Raw genomic sequence first — 16791 nt, forward strand, 5'->3', positions numbered from 1 at the left:
GGGCCGCCCTCCCGCCCGCTGCCGCTCGCCGGGGCGCTCGCTGGAGCTCGCTCGGGGCGGCGCGTCGCCCAAGGTTGTAGTTTGTCACAGCCGGGAGCGGGGTCCTGGCCCTTTAAGAACCAGCTTGCCCAGGGTGTTCTAACCTGGCCAGCCTAACCTGCTAGCAAGGAAAAGTTCTTTAAATAATGGATACGCCGCTCCGCCAATCGGGGAGCGGAGTCTGGCTGGCGGGGAGGGGCACCCCCGCTTCGACCAATAGGAGCGGGGGAGGTGGGGCTCCGCATCCAGGCTAGGTTGCGCCGAAGTACAGCTTCAAGTGAAGTTAATCTGGGGTGAAGCAAACAGAAAATTGTGGAGATTTTGTTGGTAGGAATTTTCCGGTTTTAATCGCGTCGTGTGGCGTTATTTCGCCCTCTGGGGCAGTGGAGTTCATGTGCGTGGGGCTTTTTTTCATTGTTTCGTTTTCCAATGATGGCAGAATATTAACATTTATGCAGGGAAGCAGAACAAAAGGGCTCTTTAGACAGGAAATAAGGTGTTGAGAGGCTCAAACTTGGCCGAGTTTCTTTTGTCATCTGTTGGCTTGCACCGTGTTTTTTTGCGTGGAAGGATCGAGTCGTTCCATCTTATTTTGTGGAGAAAGGTTAATTCTAAAATAGCGAGGATAATGCTGCTGTTTTGGAGTTACACAATGTTACAGGAAGAGAGCTAGCATTTAACTCTAACTTCTCTGATTCTGATGAGATTTGAGCTAACTAATTATGACAGCTGCTGTGGGATTATTCAGTGATAGCATTTGCTCTAAGTCATTTGTTTTAAATTGTCTTTTGTTGTATCACTGAAGTCTGCTGTGCTGTTGTCTGTGTATTTGTTCTTGATGAGATGTATGTCTCACGGGTCTTTAGCATTTAGAACAAAGATATGTAAAAATTATGTAAAACAGTGCAATTTTTCTCTTCTTTTTTAATCAGTTTTGGAGAGTATCTGGGTCTGTCAGAGCTCTGATTACAAACACAGGCAGGAGAATTAAGTGTTATTGCCCTGTGTTGCAGCCAAAAAAAAAAAGCAGAGGGGGGGGTGGTGTGGGATTATTTTTTTTCTTTTTCCTTTGGAATTGGTCAGAATATCTTTGAATCCTGTATTGTGTGATGATAGCAGGTGTTTTCTTTGAGGGAAGATTATTTTGAGTTTCTGTACCAGGCTTATCATATGTGGTATTTTTAGTCTCACTTTCTGCATCTGAAAGGTCTTCAGGAACAGGAAAAGTAGGATTTGCCATGGGTGGCATGGGATAGGGTGAGAGGGAAGAGAGCAGGAAGTAGAAAGTCAGGAAGCCATGAGTTTCTAATGAGAATGAAGACCTTATTTTAATTGCTCTCATTTCTGTATCTTTGACAAGTATGTTAGATGAGGCCCCATACAGAACAATGCTTTCAGAATGGTGAATATGTTTTCTTACTTCCCTAAATATTTCCCGGTTTTTATCAAAACATTCGTGTCTATATACAGCTGCTCCTGGGAATTGGAAAGAAATACTCATGGCTTTAATACTTGTTGAGCCTGAGTTTGATAGGTTTTGTGTGATTAGTCAAGATGATAGAAGAATGGATGTGGAAATTGAGCAACAATCTTCCAAATGACAGTGGAAGGCAATTGCTTAGACCTTTACTGAACATAAACAAGTGTGATTATTAAAGTATACCTCATTCTTTGTTTTACTTTGAGCCATTTTGGTTTTTCCCAAAATGCTGGGTATGGATTACTTATATGTAAGACAGTGTCTTGACACACTGGCATCTTGCCATGCTCCAGTGGCTTATAGGTCTGAATTACTAATTCACTCTTGCTGTCTGTTTTTATCTGTTTATAGATTTTTTTTTAATGTTCTAGATTGTATTTAAACCCTGGAAATGCTACTTTTGAATGAGCAGTGACTATATGTAGTCTTTTAGCTGAGAGATGGGCCAGATCTCATGTATTGGGGCAATATTTATGATTGGAATATATAAGTGTTTTAAATACCTGGGTTTTGATTAATTTCTTAACTTACAAGTGATGCCAGGCTAGATCAGATGTCTGAGGTGAAGACAAGAAGAATAGTATAATTTGCTATATTTCTAAACATTTATGAGTATGTGTATCAGACTTGCTTAAACAAAAGGAAGCAAACTTAAGTATTTGTATGCTGTTAAATGCTACAGTCAGCCAAAAGCTGGTTTTGCTTAGAACAGGAAGAAAGCTGAATATATGAGGCAACTTGATTCATATTGCTTGATGACTGTGTAGCCATTCTTCTCAGGTCCCCTCTGCTCCCCAACTTAGGAAAGATGTATTATCTGGGACCAATTTTCCCGATTTATTCAACACAGAAGTGAAATGCTCAACTCTCTCACCACATGTATACAATTCTAATGCAGGCTGTTTGTAGAAAGCAAATCTGCCCTAAAGGATAAACATACCACTTTGCTGGCACAGCTGTACAACTTCTGTATTCAGGCTACAGCAAATGTTTCTTGCCTGCATTCAAAGCCGTCGCTGGCAGGACCTGTGTTGTCCCCGCACAACGATTGGTTGTTCCAGCACTTCTTGTTCATAAAACCTTCTCCTGCACATGCTCCATCTGCAGATCTTAAACACTGTGAATGTGTTGTGTGCTGTGGGATTTATGTGTCTGCTTCTTGTGCCAGGATGGAATATACATCTCTGATGTGAATAAGAGATTCTTAAAAGTGATTTTAAACCTGTGTACAAAACTCAAGGCCAAATTTTATGCCCCTTGTTTATGAGGCAAAAGGGATGTGTGCTCTGCAGACTGCTGGTGGCACTTCCCAGTGTCATGAAGTGGGTGGCCCACCATGTGCTGGGATGGTAACTCTGTGCTCTGGTTCTGTTTAATACCACTTAGAGAAGGCTGCATGCCTCATGGGATGATCTCTGTAAAACATGCCCAGAGCCTTAGGGAGGGCAGACGTTTCTCCTGCAAACAGTGACGCGGGCTTCAGATCCCTTCTTGTTGAGTGCCCTCTGCTACACGCAGGGGCCTCCTGCCGCTCTTCCAGCAGAGTGGGTCGTGTGAGCACTGGAGGCAAAGTCAGCTAGGCTAGTTTAAATTGTTTTAAATTAGTGGCTTGAGCCAACCCAACTGGCTGTTTTCCCCTCCTCTTCCTCCCTCTATTTCCCAAGTGGTTTAAGGATCATTTCTGCTAATTGCTGTGTGCCCAAGGCAGAAGGGAGTGAGGGAGAGGAGTAATGTAATCTTGGAGAATTTCAGCTATATCCAGAAAGGGACCTCTGCCCGTAGTTTGACATGGAGTTAGGCTGTTAACTAGTTTCTGGTAAGGATGTGGTGAAGGGGTGAGCTCAGGAGCCGTTGATCATTACAGCCGGGCTGTTGCAGGGAAGATTGGTACTGGAGGGACAGCCTCCTCACTCTTCACAGAGATAGTTGGCCTCCTGTGGTGTGGAACTCGGTCTGGGTGGGGCAGATGATCTGGCCAGTGATGTTTACACTGTAATAAGGTTTTGTGAAAATAAGCAGTTAATTACACATGACCTACAAAGGAATAAAAATAGCTTGGATCTGTTCTTGCTTTAAAATCCATTTAACAGTGGCATGAAACGTTGGGGATTTTTAAACCTGCTTATTTTTTTTACCTTTAGAAATATCAGGAACATTAAGTCCTTCTTCCCTGTTCTTGTTGGACATCTCAGATGTGTCATAAGCTCCTCAGCCCTTAATTGAAGGGGTGGGGTGGTATATTTTTAAAAGATTTTTTTCTTCCAACTGTGTTTATGGGGCTTTTGAGCTAAATAGAGATTAGCAAAAACAAAGCTTTGATGGTGCAAAAATTGTTTCTTCTTGATCAAGTTGTGTTTTCTTGCTTGTTCTTCAGCTGTTGACAGAAACTGAAGATTTTTCGTTTGAAAAGTAACATTTTTGGCTATCAAATTATGCCTTAAGAGATAAACTGAGTTAAATTCTAACTTGATCTATCTTCTGCTCCATTTAGATGAGCTTAAGACAATCTTTTGAGTATTACTTAGACAAATGAACACTTGCATTTGAGTATTTCCTAAAAATAGCTCCTTTCTAAGCAGCAGTTTCATTAAACGCACAGCTCTTCCTTTAACTTAATGGTTCAACAATCTTGCAGAAGCCAAAACAGTCTCCACGCTGAAGACACCCCTGCTCAGCCATTCTGCCCTGTTGGGGTGTATTTGTATTGCAGGACTCTAACCTTAAGGATATGGTATTTGTCAGTCTAAAACGTAATAATCCTGTATCTGGAGAACTAAACTATAAACAGTGTGGCTGACTTGGCAGGCCCCGGCAACCACCTGAACAGTTTAACTAGCCCAGGGTTTAAGACAACACTGCACTGGTGTGTCCTGTGATTCATGATGCTAATGCATTTTTATCTATGTGAAGGATTAGGGAAACAAATATAAACTTAATAATGAAATTGTGGTGGGAGCTTAATGCCAGTGTTTTTGAGGGCAGAAGTGAGGTGCTTTCAGCTTGTCTAAACGCTATGCTTTGGATGTGTTTTTTGAGGACTAAAGTTTTCACCATTAGCTTGAACGAGGTAGGAGGCCAGACAGTTTTTGCATGTGTGCCATTGAATATAATTGGGCTGATGAAAGCAGAATACTGCATGGGGAAGGCAGATGCTTTCCACTTAAGGTTTTAAATTGTGTTTGGAGGTGAGAGGCAAGAAGAGAGAACCACCGATTCTGCAGGCAAAAATGTAGAATTTCTGTTCCTAAATTGGGCATATTCATGCCTTTCTATATAAAAGGTTTTCTTTGAGGTAGATTGTCAGAAGAAAACATTTAATTTAGTTAATTTAACATTTAACTAATTGTTGATCACGCTGTTTTTGAGGGTGGGGTGGCAGGGGAGATGCAAGACTGCAAAGGATAAAATTGTTTCTCTGCTACCCTTTGTGCGAATTTAAGATGTTTTTCTAAAATCATATATAGAATCAAGACCTTAATGCAGTGTAATGTTATCATAGAGCAGAATGTTTTCTGCGTAAGAGAATGACCTTGTGTTGGAATCTGCACCATTATCAAGGTAGGGGAAAAGAAGTGGCTGTGTTTTGAGTGTTAAACTGAAATGTTTGGAGATTGTTTTTCCTGCCTGGCTCCTTCAGAATCAAGTAAGAAGCTTACAAGGTAGCTTTTGTTGCTGATATAGGAGAGTTTTCTAAGTGAACTTCACCAGACTTCTTATGTTGGGATTATGCTATCCGAATATCATGTTTGTATGACGTACTGTTGAGTATTGGTGTTAAGTCCTTGAATAAAGTGATTTTGTAGGTATTAATTAGAATTAGTTATGAAACAAGTGTTATTGTCCTGGTGAAAAGTATTTAGAAAAGTAATTATTATAGTGTTCTGCGATACCAAAAACATTTGATTACTAACTTGCAAAAAAGAAAAAAGTAATTGTGGCAATATGGAAGGACTTACCTGGAACATTTTTTTAGGGAAGAGACTTCAAAATTGCTCAGTAGGATTGTTTTGAATATCAGTCTATTTTCATGGGGTTTGTTTAAAGTATCCTGGGAGAGGAGGAAGGCAGCATTTTAACAATAGGTCAAGGTAAGTGTATTATTAGTTACATAACAAACAAGTTGTCAGCTGAGTGTGACAAACCATGCAGGGGCTGAGACCAGTGCTGAGATCAAGGAGTATTTGATTTGTTGTGGGCCAGCCTGGCAGCCATGCATGAATTTTTTTGTCTTCCTAATAAGTCTAGTCAAACTTGACTTAGTGCTTTCACTGCGGTTTAAAACTCCTGTGCATAGCAGTGCAGTAATTGACTGGCCTTAATTTTTTTTTTTTAAACAACAAAAAATTCAATTTCACACTCTGGTCACCTATTTGTGTTGCTTTACTGCATTTGCTTTTCTCTGATTTGGTGTCTGTGAAACTTCTGACTGTTACCCATGGTCTCTCTTACTGCAAGAATTAGCTTGTTATTCTGCAGAGTCATAATGTGACTGTGACCCATGGTCTTAAATTTATACCTAGTCATTCTTTATATAAATAAATCCCTGATTAGTTGCTACCTACTTATCCGTCTGTCTTCTACCTCAGATCCCTCACTTGCACAGTCAGAATGCTTGAAATACCAGTCTGCTTTGTTGAGGAATACCTCTGTCCTTGCTGCAGTTCTGACACCTTAATTTCTCAGACTGTCAAGGCATGAGATGAAGAATTTATTGAAACTTCTTTGTATGACTTGATAGCTCTATCTGGTGAACTTACACAGGGTGGCATGTACTGTGTAAAATGCGCATTGCAGTGTTGCTGAGTTTACTTAATCAGCATCAAGTTAGTTGTTAAAATGGGAAAGTCTTCTCTTGAAACACAGGTTTAGGGTTTAAAATTACTGATTTTTAATGTAAGGGATAACAAATATCCTTCCCCAGTAGTGTGGGGTTTTTAGTCTTCACAAGGAGTGTGACACACAAGAGATTTCTGGGAGACAGTGTTAGGGTGTTGGGCTTTTGTCTTTCAAGCCATAGCAAGGATGTGGTACTTGTGGAATTAGCCTCCTGTAATGCAGCAGATGAAGCTGTGGTGCCTGTGAATGCATCTTCAGGCGAAGCTGGAGGGTGTTGGTCTTGCTGACCTCCCTCTTGTTTCTGACCTTATACCATAATAAAAGGGAATATATTGTGCTCTTTTGCCATTGTTTCTTGATTTAAAAACCCCATTGGCCAGTGTTTGAATGGAAGAGAATGAGCATTGTGTCTTTCTGTCACACCTTGCTGATAATTGAGGCTCAATTTCTTGTGAGCAGATTTTGTTCCCTCTTCATCCATTCTGAAGTGTGATGAAGGCTTTAATAACCAAAGCAAAATAATTGAAGAGAGGTCTGGCTTGCATATTCTATGTTTGTCTTCTCCTTTATATCATGAATTTTCCTTTCTCTAGAAAGTGCTGTCACTCTGTCATGTGTCAATCTGTTCTCTGGTAGAATACAATCACTATGGCAAGAGGATAAAAAGACAAGTTAGATGTACTTAAAGAGTTATTGTTCAAAATGCTTCTAAAAATGAAAATTTCTGTTTATGTGGCTTGAGGAAAAAGGGGGAATCCCATGGTACTACTTAACAACATGGCCCTTTTGGATATAAGTCCCTCCCTTAAAACCATTTATGGCTGTATTTTTCTATGTAGAATTGTGGAAAGAACTCTGTACAAAGGTACCATCGTAATAAATGGGGAGACAGTGGCATCCAGCCATGCTATTTTTAGGCTATTGTGCTCTTAACTTGCTGATCTAAGAGTTCTGGACAGTAAGGGGTGGGGGGTGCGACACATTGTACTAGAAATGCATGCTCACAGAACTGAATCTTGTCTGAAAACAGAATGAATAGCAGATTTTGATCGTCAGAAAGGCAGTTTAAGGAGTTGTACCTGGAGTATTAGTAGGTAAAAAGGATGTCCTGGTGTTTAAAGCACAATGTTTGCAATACAGACTTTTACTCAAAAGCTGTCAGTTTTGGCTTTCTTGTCAGTTGAGAAACTAAAATACATGCAGTCTGTTCTGCATGGGCTTAGGAAAGAAGTATAAAACCCCCCTGATTTCTGTTCCATTATGACAGTGGGAAAAAATGCCAGTTGTCCTCAATCAAGTTTCTTTCAATAGTTTTTAATCTTTTCCTAAACACGCAGGGTAGTGACCTCTCCATCTGATCAAGTGGCGTAGTTCTTGGAAACCTTCAGAAAGAAGAGAGTGTCTCACTGCAAATTTCTGATCACTTCTTAGCCCCTTATCTATTAATCTGACACTGTCTTGCATGGTTAAAACTGAGACAAGGCAACTCTTACTTAATTTTCACGCTGACCTTTTGAGATGCATGTGTTTTTCCTTGGCATGTACTGTGAGTGAGGCTGTGCCTTGGAGTTCAGTTCTGATACAAACTAGGTAGTTTCACCTTCCTCCTGCAGTGCCCTGTTAACCTTGAGTCTTCTGGCACAGAGCTGTAGAGCTGCACCATAAACCTGATACAGGAACCAATCCAAACTTTTGAAGAGTGAAGTCTTCAAGGTAGATCAGTCCCTGGCCCAGCAACACTGCAGCAGAAGTATCTAAAGCCCCAAAACACCTGTATCATGAAACCATTGCAGTGGTTGCATATAAACATATATTGGATGCATATATATTGATTGCACTTGGATGTTTACATGTTGCAGTGCTTCATTCTGTGTAAGTTGACAGCTGAGAGGAAACTAAGAAAAGATGCAAAACTGTATGGTGTGACCAGTTGGTATATTCATATCTTTGGTGAAAATACAGGAATGGATAAGTATCAGTTTCCCAACGTGGTAGCTGCTGATCAACTGTATAATATATTCATATGCTTTGTGCAGGGTGATAGGTTTTAGCATTTAGATATCCGGTAACTTTTTTTGGATCATGTAACCTGGCTTCCCCAGTGACTGAAATAATTAAGGGGGGGGACGGGGGACGGACAGACCCGACACCAAAACCCCCTAGAATAGCATTAGGGTTAAAACAAAGTAGCACCTTTGAGTCCCTTGGCTAAATTTAAGCACATTGCAGAAGATGAGGAATGTAGCTTTGCCACAGGGAACATCATACTTATACCTCTCCTACTGAACACTTGTCCTTAAATACCCTCTTTGTTTGGTCAGGATTTAGCTTTAGGTTGAGTTCCCCATCAAACCACAGTAAGGGTATTGTATAATTTTGAACACTTAAATTAGACATAGTGCATAATTCTAAATAGAGCAACACATCATGCATGATAATCACAATGTTCTTGGAAGTTAAGTTGAATTCAAGATGCCCTAGCCAAAAATGATGATGATGATAGTTTTATTTATTAACAGCTAGGAACCCTGATATTAGAGCAGGACCTCCCTTAGCATTAGGCCTACGTAGAACTGTAGCATTATAAGCTAATTAAAATTCTACATAGTGCTGTTTACAAAAACAAATTATAATGTGTTTTGTGCTTACTGTCAGTTGTCAGCAACAGGTGTTTTGTTAACAAGAAGCTGTCTATTTTGGGAACTTGTGTTAAAGCGGCTTTTATCTCTTCTGGGTTTGATATGCTTAAAATAAGTGAAACTTATGCTGTATTGAGAGAAGATTACTTATTCACTGAAGCTCAAAAGAAGCGATTACTGAATCTATATCTATTCTTTCAGTAATTATGTGGGTAATCTTGTAAGTGTTTGAATCCTTACAGATTATTTTTCATCAGTTTGTAAAGCCAAACCTGTTTTAAAATACAGCATCAAAAAATAGTTTATGGAGTTGCCCTCCTGCATCCCTTAAACTTTCGTCTGGTATCTAAAGGGAATGTAGAGAATTTTAGAATCTCCTGATTCTAATTTTACACAACCTCTGATTTCTGAAATGGCTGACTTCGTTCTGCTTTCTTTGGCATCGTATATTGTAGCCTTGTCTTGTCTGCTTCAGAGTAGCTTTCTTTTATAGAGCATTTTAAAAGAAGGCATTTCTGTAATCTGACAGATTTCAAATAAACTACATTTATAGGGCTGTGTAGAAATATAGAGAACAACTTGAGGATTCCTGCAGTCTTGGGCTTAGGCACCTTAATGCCAAAGTACAGCTATGAGATAGCACAAACTCTAGAGGAAAGAAAAGGGCTCCTCAAGCAGTATCGGCAGCTAGTGCAGCTTGATGCTGGTTAAGCTACACATGATGGAAACTGTGGTTTGTATGAGTTGACGTAGCAGACTGCTGACAAGCAATTACTGAGATGGTTTGATTTTTCTAGTGGGTGTAACTCCTAAATTTTTATTTCTCTTGAGCAGCGACGCCAGAGCAAGCACTACATAAAAGTATGCTCTTTTATTAGTAGTTGCATGTTCCATCCATGTAACTTCATGTCAGGTTTCTGTGGCAGTCTTGTCATAGAGACAGCCATCTTCCAAAAATGGACCTGCTGAGCCTGTCTGCCTCTAGCCTTAAATCTTGGGTGATCTGGGTGGGCTAAACTGTGTAAGTACGACCTCACATTTTGGGAGAAAAATGCTTTGGTCTCTCCTGGCTTGTGTATGAACATGCAGTGCTTTGGGTAGGACAGCATGACCAGTGGGGCAGCTGGCCAGTGTTCTCCGCATTCCTCAGATGTGCCTCTTGGACTTCTCACCATGACTCTTCCAGAGATACTCGTACAAAAACAGCTTCCCAAAACATGTGACATGCTCTTTTCTCATGTTCACTTTTCTCAGTCTATAATTCACTTAGAAATTTCCTTTTCTTTGTACAGAACAACTGTACTTACAGTGGTGCTCTCAATGCTTTTAATGTTTAACTAGTTATCTTTATTGAAGGTCCCTGTTGTGTCTTGCTGTAAACAAGCGTGTCCAGCTCCAAGGGTTGTTTGCTGTTTTTTCTCTTGAATCCAAGAAGTGACTTTTGTGGGGTGTGTGTGTGGGTTTGGTTTTGTTTGTTTTTTTTTTTTCACTTGCATTCAGGTTGAGCTCTCCCAAAAGGCAGCTTTGTCATCTTAAATTTTCTGATAGTCATAACTGAGGAGATTGAAACTTTGAACATGCAAGTTGTGTTCTTTCTGAAAGCATCTCTGTACTTCTTTCCAGGATTAACTGGGATTGCCTACAGATGTGTTGTGCTGCTGTGGAATAAGAAGTAAATAAGAGACTATTAAGTTTTCTAAGAGAAAAAATGATGGGTTTTTTGAATTTCACAAAGTTTGGATACTGTCATATACAAGGGCCTGATTCTAGTGGTGCTGCAGTACTAGTCTTTTTAACAACAAAGAAGTCCAGATGTACACACTTAAATGTAATAACAATGATAATCTGTGGCATCTTGAGTTGCATTTTGCTGCTTTAAGCTCAATTGAAATATATGATAAATAGGAGGAAAATTCTTGAAGGTTTTTTACAGAGTACTGCATTTAGTCTTTTAGGTGCTGCAGCAGTTACCAGATGCTCCAGCATAAAGTAGTGGTCATTCCCACAAATCCCCCACCATCCCGTAGTGAAAGCTGGTAGCTCTGTGTGGCCATTTTCTGGAATTCCAACACTTTCATGAAACTCCTTTTGTCTGTACTCTGCCTCTTTGAAATCCCACGTAAACAGAATGTGATTCCTCCAACTAGTCAGTAAAGTGTACCTGTTACATTGCTGATTGATTTTTTATTTTTTTTTTTTAAGATTAATCTTCTGTAGAGCAGTGAACATCATGGAATTGTCCCTTTATTTGGTATGGTGACTATACTAAAAAGTTTGGAAATTAAATAAGAAAAACTTGCTTATACTTCTGTCTTTTTGTTTGTAGACTTTAAGTATCACTGCCAGTAATTTGATGCATTTGCATGAAGTGAATGAGAGTTTCTGAGGGTACCCTGTTTTACAGCAGTTAATCTTTGGTTCTAGTAATCTGTACTTTGCAAAGGTTGAGCGTGGCCACAAGTAGTAATTACAGTTTCAAAGTAACGTCTATTAATAGTGTATGCAGACAAGCATAGAAAGCTGAATCCTTATTAACAGTGATCTTCTTGATACCAGTATAGAATCTGTGCGTCTTTGTTCTTGCCTAGTTAAGAGTAAAGAGGTTGCAGTGAAATGTTCTCTTGTTCCTCGCATAACCTTGAATACAAGAGCAGACAGCTGTAGTTAGCAAGATACATGCTTTAACACTAGAGGCTTTGTCTGTACCAAGTGTTCCTGGGTTGTATCCTGATGTAACATTGGTAGTATGATATCGTGGCTTAGATTAGTTATGAAAGTTGCTAATGTTCCTTCTCTTCCTAAGACCTGAACACTCTCTTTTCTGTCTGTTGCTTTTGAGATTGCACTTTCCCTAATGTGTGGCTTTTTTTTTCATCAGTGTAATTCTTTCACAGTCTCTCTACCGTCTTAAATTTGGGATTTATGCTGTACAGGGAGTATAGCTTTCTTGAGGGTCCTGATTTTATTTATATTTTAATTCTTGTACTTAAACTTGCTGACTACTTAGAATTAGAAGTGAAGAAAAGACTACTGTAACTCTTTCCATCTTTTTGTAAAGTTTCTGCTAGAAGTGTCTAGTAAGTGCTTGATTTCAGCCTAAAATAAGTCTATGCATGAAACAAAAATAAAAAGCTGTTCAACAGGAATAGACTGGAACATAAGTAGATATTGGATGACTTGTCAAGTGAGTTGAGAGAACATCTTATGTAAGTCTTTGGTCACTAGTTTGAATGTTTTGGTTTTGATATTGTCATATAAATTCTGCTTCAGTAGTTCAAATTGCAGCTTAAAACTGTATTTAGTTGTGAGCAAGAAGAAAACCGGAGGCCTACTGGAATGAATTGAAAGCATGGATTCTCTTGGTGGTGAGGAAGTTGGATAACTCCTGTGTTTTGAAAAATGCAGCAGCTGTGTGTTCTGCTGCTAAAGGAACAAAGAGGTCACTGCCCTTACGGATCTGCTTGCATAGTTGGTCCTTAACCATATTCACTTTTTTAACTCAAAGCATTCTGATGAAACTGGGTCAGAGTGTAACTACACATGTAGCTATGTGGGCAAATCTGAACCAGCTGTAGTGTTTTAGTCAGGGTGAGCTGTAGATGAAATGTCTGACTGCAACCAGCAGGCTGGGCTGAACTGTAATGACTGAGGCCCCTATTCAAATCTGCCAGTTCTTCTTGGCTCCATAGCAAGTTGCTGGGACATGGTAATGCCTTAAAGCAGCTACGAATGACTGCTCAGTGAATGTAAATTGGGCCCTTTTGGGAGAGAGCAACAGAATAAAAAGAAAACAGGACTGTTCTGTAACTTGCTATTAATTTGTGAGTCTAGTGCTTTATGTCATGAGTAGTGTCCCGCTTCCAGCGGGACACCTGAGCAGCTGTGTCTGCAAATTCTGAAGTGTTATCCTTGAACACGGCCAGTGCTTTGGTAACTTCTGCAGCAAGACTGAACAGAGCTCTGCTCTTAGGCCTTTATTTGCCCTTTGTTTTGATAAGCTTGTAGAGGAATGCAGTTCCTATTTTTGTTTTTTGTACTAACATGCCTTTTCATATAGTGATACAGCTGGTATCGGGTATCTGTACCAGTACATGCTCTAAAATGAAATGTTTTTTTGTCTACAGAACTTAATATCTTGCTTTTGTTTGTGCCTGGGATTAAGCTTTATATGCCTAAGCAACACAAATTACCATTTTTGCAGTTTCTTCCTTGCTTCATTAGCACAAATGGAAGATGACCATTAGTACTGGTGCTACTTAAATCAGTGCTGAACTGTTTCATTATAAAGGTGATTATGATAGAGGTGGGAATATTTTAATCACTTGTTTAAATGTTGGGCTCATCCTTTGAGGTGAGTGTCAGCTGAAGTCTGTCAGTGCGGTGGTCTTTGACAGTGAACGGAGTAGCTTGCACTAAATGCTCTGCTTTTTCTTTGAGAAGCGTTTTCAAAGCTGGCACCAATATGGTTCAAACTGCATCTGGTTTGGTAGTGCAGCTGAAGCAGAATGCTGTTTGGGTGGTCTCCTCTGCCTCAGTGTTAGCATTTGGGAGGGATCCTTCCCATACCAGTCACAAATTTTAGGAGTGTTTGCAGAACATGAGACTGTACTTCAGCTGGGGTAGTGAATGTGAGGATCTGCTCACTTTTCCTACCACAGCTTGAAGTACGAGGAAAACTAGAATTCAAGAGACCTTTTTCCTTGCAGGAAGACAGATGAAGAGAAGGCTGGCTTCTGTGCAGAATTTTTTTTTTTTTCCTTGTTGGGAGGGGGTAAGAGATTGTTCCTAAACCTTGTGTGTTTAATCCTGCTAAATGCTACGCGCTCTGATCTTACTGATTAACATTTGAAGCCTATAAAGCTAGGGTATCAGTTGTTTGAAAGTAGTAGTGTATAAATATTTTAATTAAAAAGAAAGGGGGGGTGGGGGGGTGGGGGAAGACCAGTATTGCAGTGCCTGCTCTGTGGGAAAGGCATACACAAATATTTTGTTACTCGCTCTGCAGAGTATTGGAAGAGGCAGCTCTTTTCCCAGAGAACCAGATGTCCAAAAGACTTAACCTGCTTTAGTGTTTCTACAGCTTCAGATCTATACATTTTATAATTGGGAATGTCTTTTATATGATTTATTGTGGCTTTTGCTTGGTACAGAGAATAATTTACTCTCTGAGGATGTGCACGGGTGAGGGGGAGAATGGTGGGACCTGTAGCATCAGCAGTAAGAAGGCCTTACAGATGCATGAAGCTCTGTATGAGGAGTAACAGGAATGGGTAGACTTTAAGCACTGAATTTGTAGGAAAAGGACTTAGCCTGCAGAGCTGTATGCTGCCATGCTTCTAGTGGCAATAAGTATTTTTGAGAAGAAAATTATCAGAGGTAATTTTGTCTTAATCTTAGCAGTTTTTAGCTAATACAGAGAGAGGCTGTTTATTCTATAATCTTCAATGAAGTGGATGTTCGTGGGGGGTGATGGTGTGCTGTTTAAGTCCCTTCTAGTATGCTTCCTTCTCATTAGTGCTCGTACAACTGGTTATACAACTATACTGTAAAGCAAGGCAGGAAACATGCTTAAAATATTGTAAGGAGTTTGGTTGTGTGTTGTTTTTTTCTGTAAGATGAATCAATTACGCATTCAGAGTAACAGAATGACCCTATGAATGTTGTGCAAGCACAGCTTGCGGGGAGCAGGCAGAGCCCAGAGGTATTTCTAGCAGCTTTACAAGCTCCACATTTATTTTTTTTTTGGTGACACCTGAAACCAAGTGGGACATACATGTAGCTGTGTTGATCCCAAGACCTTGCTGTTACTTCAGCTATGAAGTTGCTTCAAGTTTTGTACTGAAGCCAAGTGACCAGTTTTAAAACTATGGATAAGGTATGCACTTGGGATATGTTTTACATTAGACTTGATGCTCAGCAAGGACTAGCTGCCCCTAAAAAGGATTGTCCTATTTTTAGCCTTGTCACTTCCTTTGCATTGTATGTCACTTTTCTAGAGTTGATCATCTGTCAGATCAGCAAGCTCTCCAGTCCACCAGAATAAATATTCCATTTTTTTCCATCAGATGGATGAACTGATCTGACTCAAGGAAGGGGCAGGGGGCGTGCAGCAGGGGCTGGGGCTGGGGGAGCAGGCTCACCCCTTTCACAGCCCTTCCAAAGCTGCAGTTTCAGTGACAGCCCACCATTACTGGTTATGTGATGGTTGGGCTCAGCGGTACTATGGATCTTTCTCCGTGAGGAATTATGGACAGTTTTGAAACAAAAATCATCTGGAGCTGAGCCAAGAACTGCAGTGAGGGGAGGTCTTTCCTCTCCCCAAAACATCTGTTCAGTGATCTCTTGCTGTTTGTGCTTGCTGAGATGGGGACAGAGCGCGGCTGCTCTGCTTGCGGCCGTTTGACTCCTGCCTGAGCGGTGAGGAAGGAAAGTCCCAGAGGCACAGTGCTGGATCATCTCGGCCTTTACCCTCACGCAGCAGTGGATGTGTGCAGGAGAGGTGTGTCTGAAGTGCAGTGGCAGGAACCACCAGCACTTGGATCTCTGCTCCCTTACATTTTCAACGCCTGGTTTTGGCCAGTGGTTCTCCTAATGCTTTGAGCCTGCTCTGCTGCTGAAACAAGTGGTTCCACACATGTCCTCAGCTAGACCCTCTCTCATCCCCAAACAGCACATGTGATGAACCCAAGCTTGGAAATTAGTCTGTGTTAAAACTAATTGGCAAAAGAAGGGGTGGTTGGCTTTCTAATGCATGTGAGCACTCAGAGGGAGGAAACAGCATGGGAGAGGGAGTGGGGAGCAAAAGCTTATATTGGTTTAGCATTCTGTGGCTTTAGGGTTCAGATGGATCAGTTCAACCATCTCAGCAGCTTACAGGCTGCTAAAATGTGTGTTGTCCCTCCTGGTCACATGTCATCCCTCACATCAGTTCCAGAGTGTTTTCCCCTATGTGTTGTGCTTTTTTCTTTTTGTGGTTTGTTTTTTTGTGTGCATGAACTGATTGAGCTCACTGAACTGTCAGAAAACTTTCTATGGTGTGATGGCCCTTTTTTCCTGGTGGTATTTTTTGGTGGCTCAGGGAACGAACTGGGTGGGTGAGGGTCCAGCTGAACACTGGAGCTGGTATGGGGGATTGTGTGTGATTGCCACCTCCTGAATGCCACAAGCTATTGTACTGGTTCAACTTTTCTCATTTGACTTTATAGCATTGCATCAGTTTGATCCTATCTCTTCTCCATTTTATTCCCCAAATACTAGCAACCGATGAAGGATCTTCCGCTTCCTGTGGCTTTTATTAAAACTCTTCTGAAGAATCCCTGGCACTTCCCCTTGGAGATTTAAGTGCTCTGGAGCCTCATGCCAGTGGCTTGTGCCTTGGCTGGTGGCAAGATCCACTGGTTAATGAACTTGGAAACTGGCTTAGCTGGAACTCAGTCCAGCTTTTCTTGTTTTTCTTCTGGGCATCTTTGTACACCTTTCACAATTTGTTTATTGAATTGGAGCAGACTTTTTTTTTTTATGTCCATGTTCGAATTTGTTTGTGATTGCATTAGCACCTGGTCCCTTCAGCAACGGTTGGTTTTGGGAATGAGAAAATTAGCACTAACTGGTGCTTTTAGAGTTCCTGTGTGCTGCTAGAAGCTAATTATTGAACAGAAAAGCAATCACGGTGAATTTTGAAAGTTAGTGTGGTGGGGTTGTAATGTGCTGCTGTTTAAAATTAAAAGGATTAATACTTGTATTGAATCTCTATTAGCCCTTGAAATAGTCTGTCCAGAGTGTGTGTGTGGGGGGGGG

The 16791-nt window shown here is 40.7% G+C and overlaps 1 protein-coding gene across 3 annotated transcripts in view; it reads left to right on the forward strand.

The window, feature by feature from the left end:
- ZFAND6 (zinc finger AN1-type containing 6) overlaps positions 1 to 16791 on the forward strand; it is a 35256-nt gene that overhangs the window by 3978 nt on the left and 14487 nt on the right. The window contains exon 1 of one of the 3 annotated variants that reach the window (XM_026855907.1): positions 272 to 366. The exons of 1 other annotated variant lie outside the window; for it this stretch is intronic. Coding sequence is in view for 1 of the 2 variants with exons in the window: in XM_026855906.1 (XP_026711707.1) it covers positions 432 to 433 (2 nt within the window). In the remaining variant the exon portion in view is untranslated. Of the gene's footprint in view, positions 1 to 271; positions 434 to 16791 lie in introns of those variants that run through there. One more of the 3 variants, XM_026855906.1, reaches the window with a different exon arrangement.

Source organism: Athene cunicularia (assembly GCF_003259725.1).
Source record: "Athene cunicularia isolate RWA chromosome 10 unlocalized genomic scaffold, athCun1 chr10_part1, whole genome shotgun sequence".
NCBI lineage: Eukaryota > Metazoa > Chordata > Aves > Strigiformes > Strigidae > Athene > Athene cunicularia.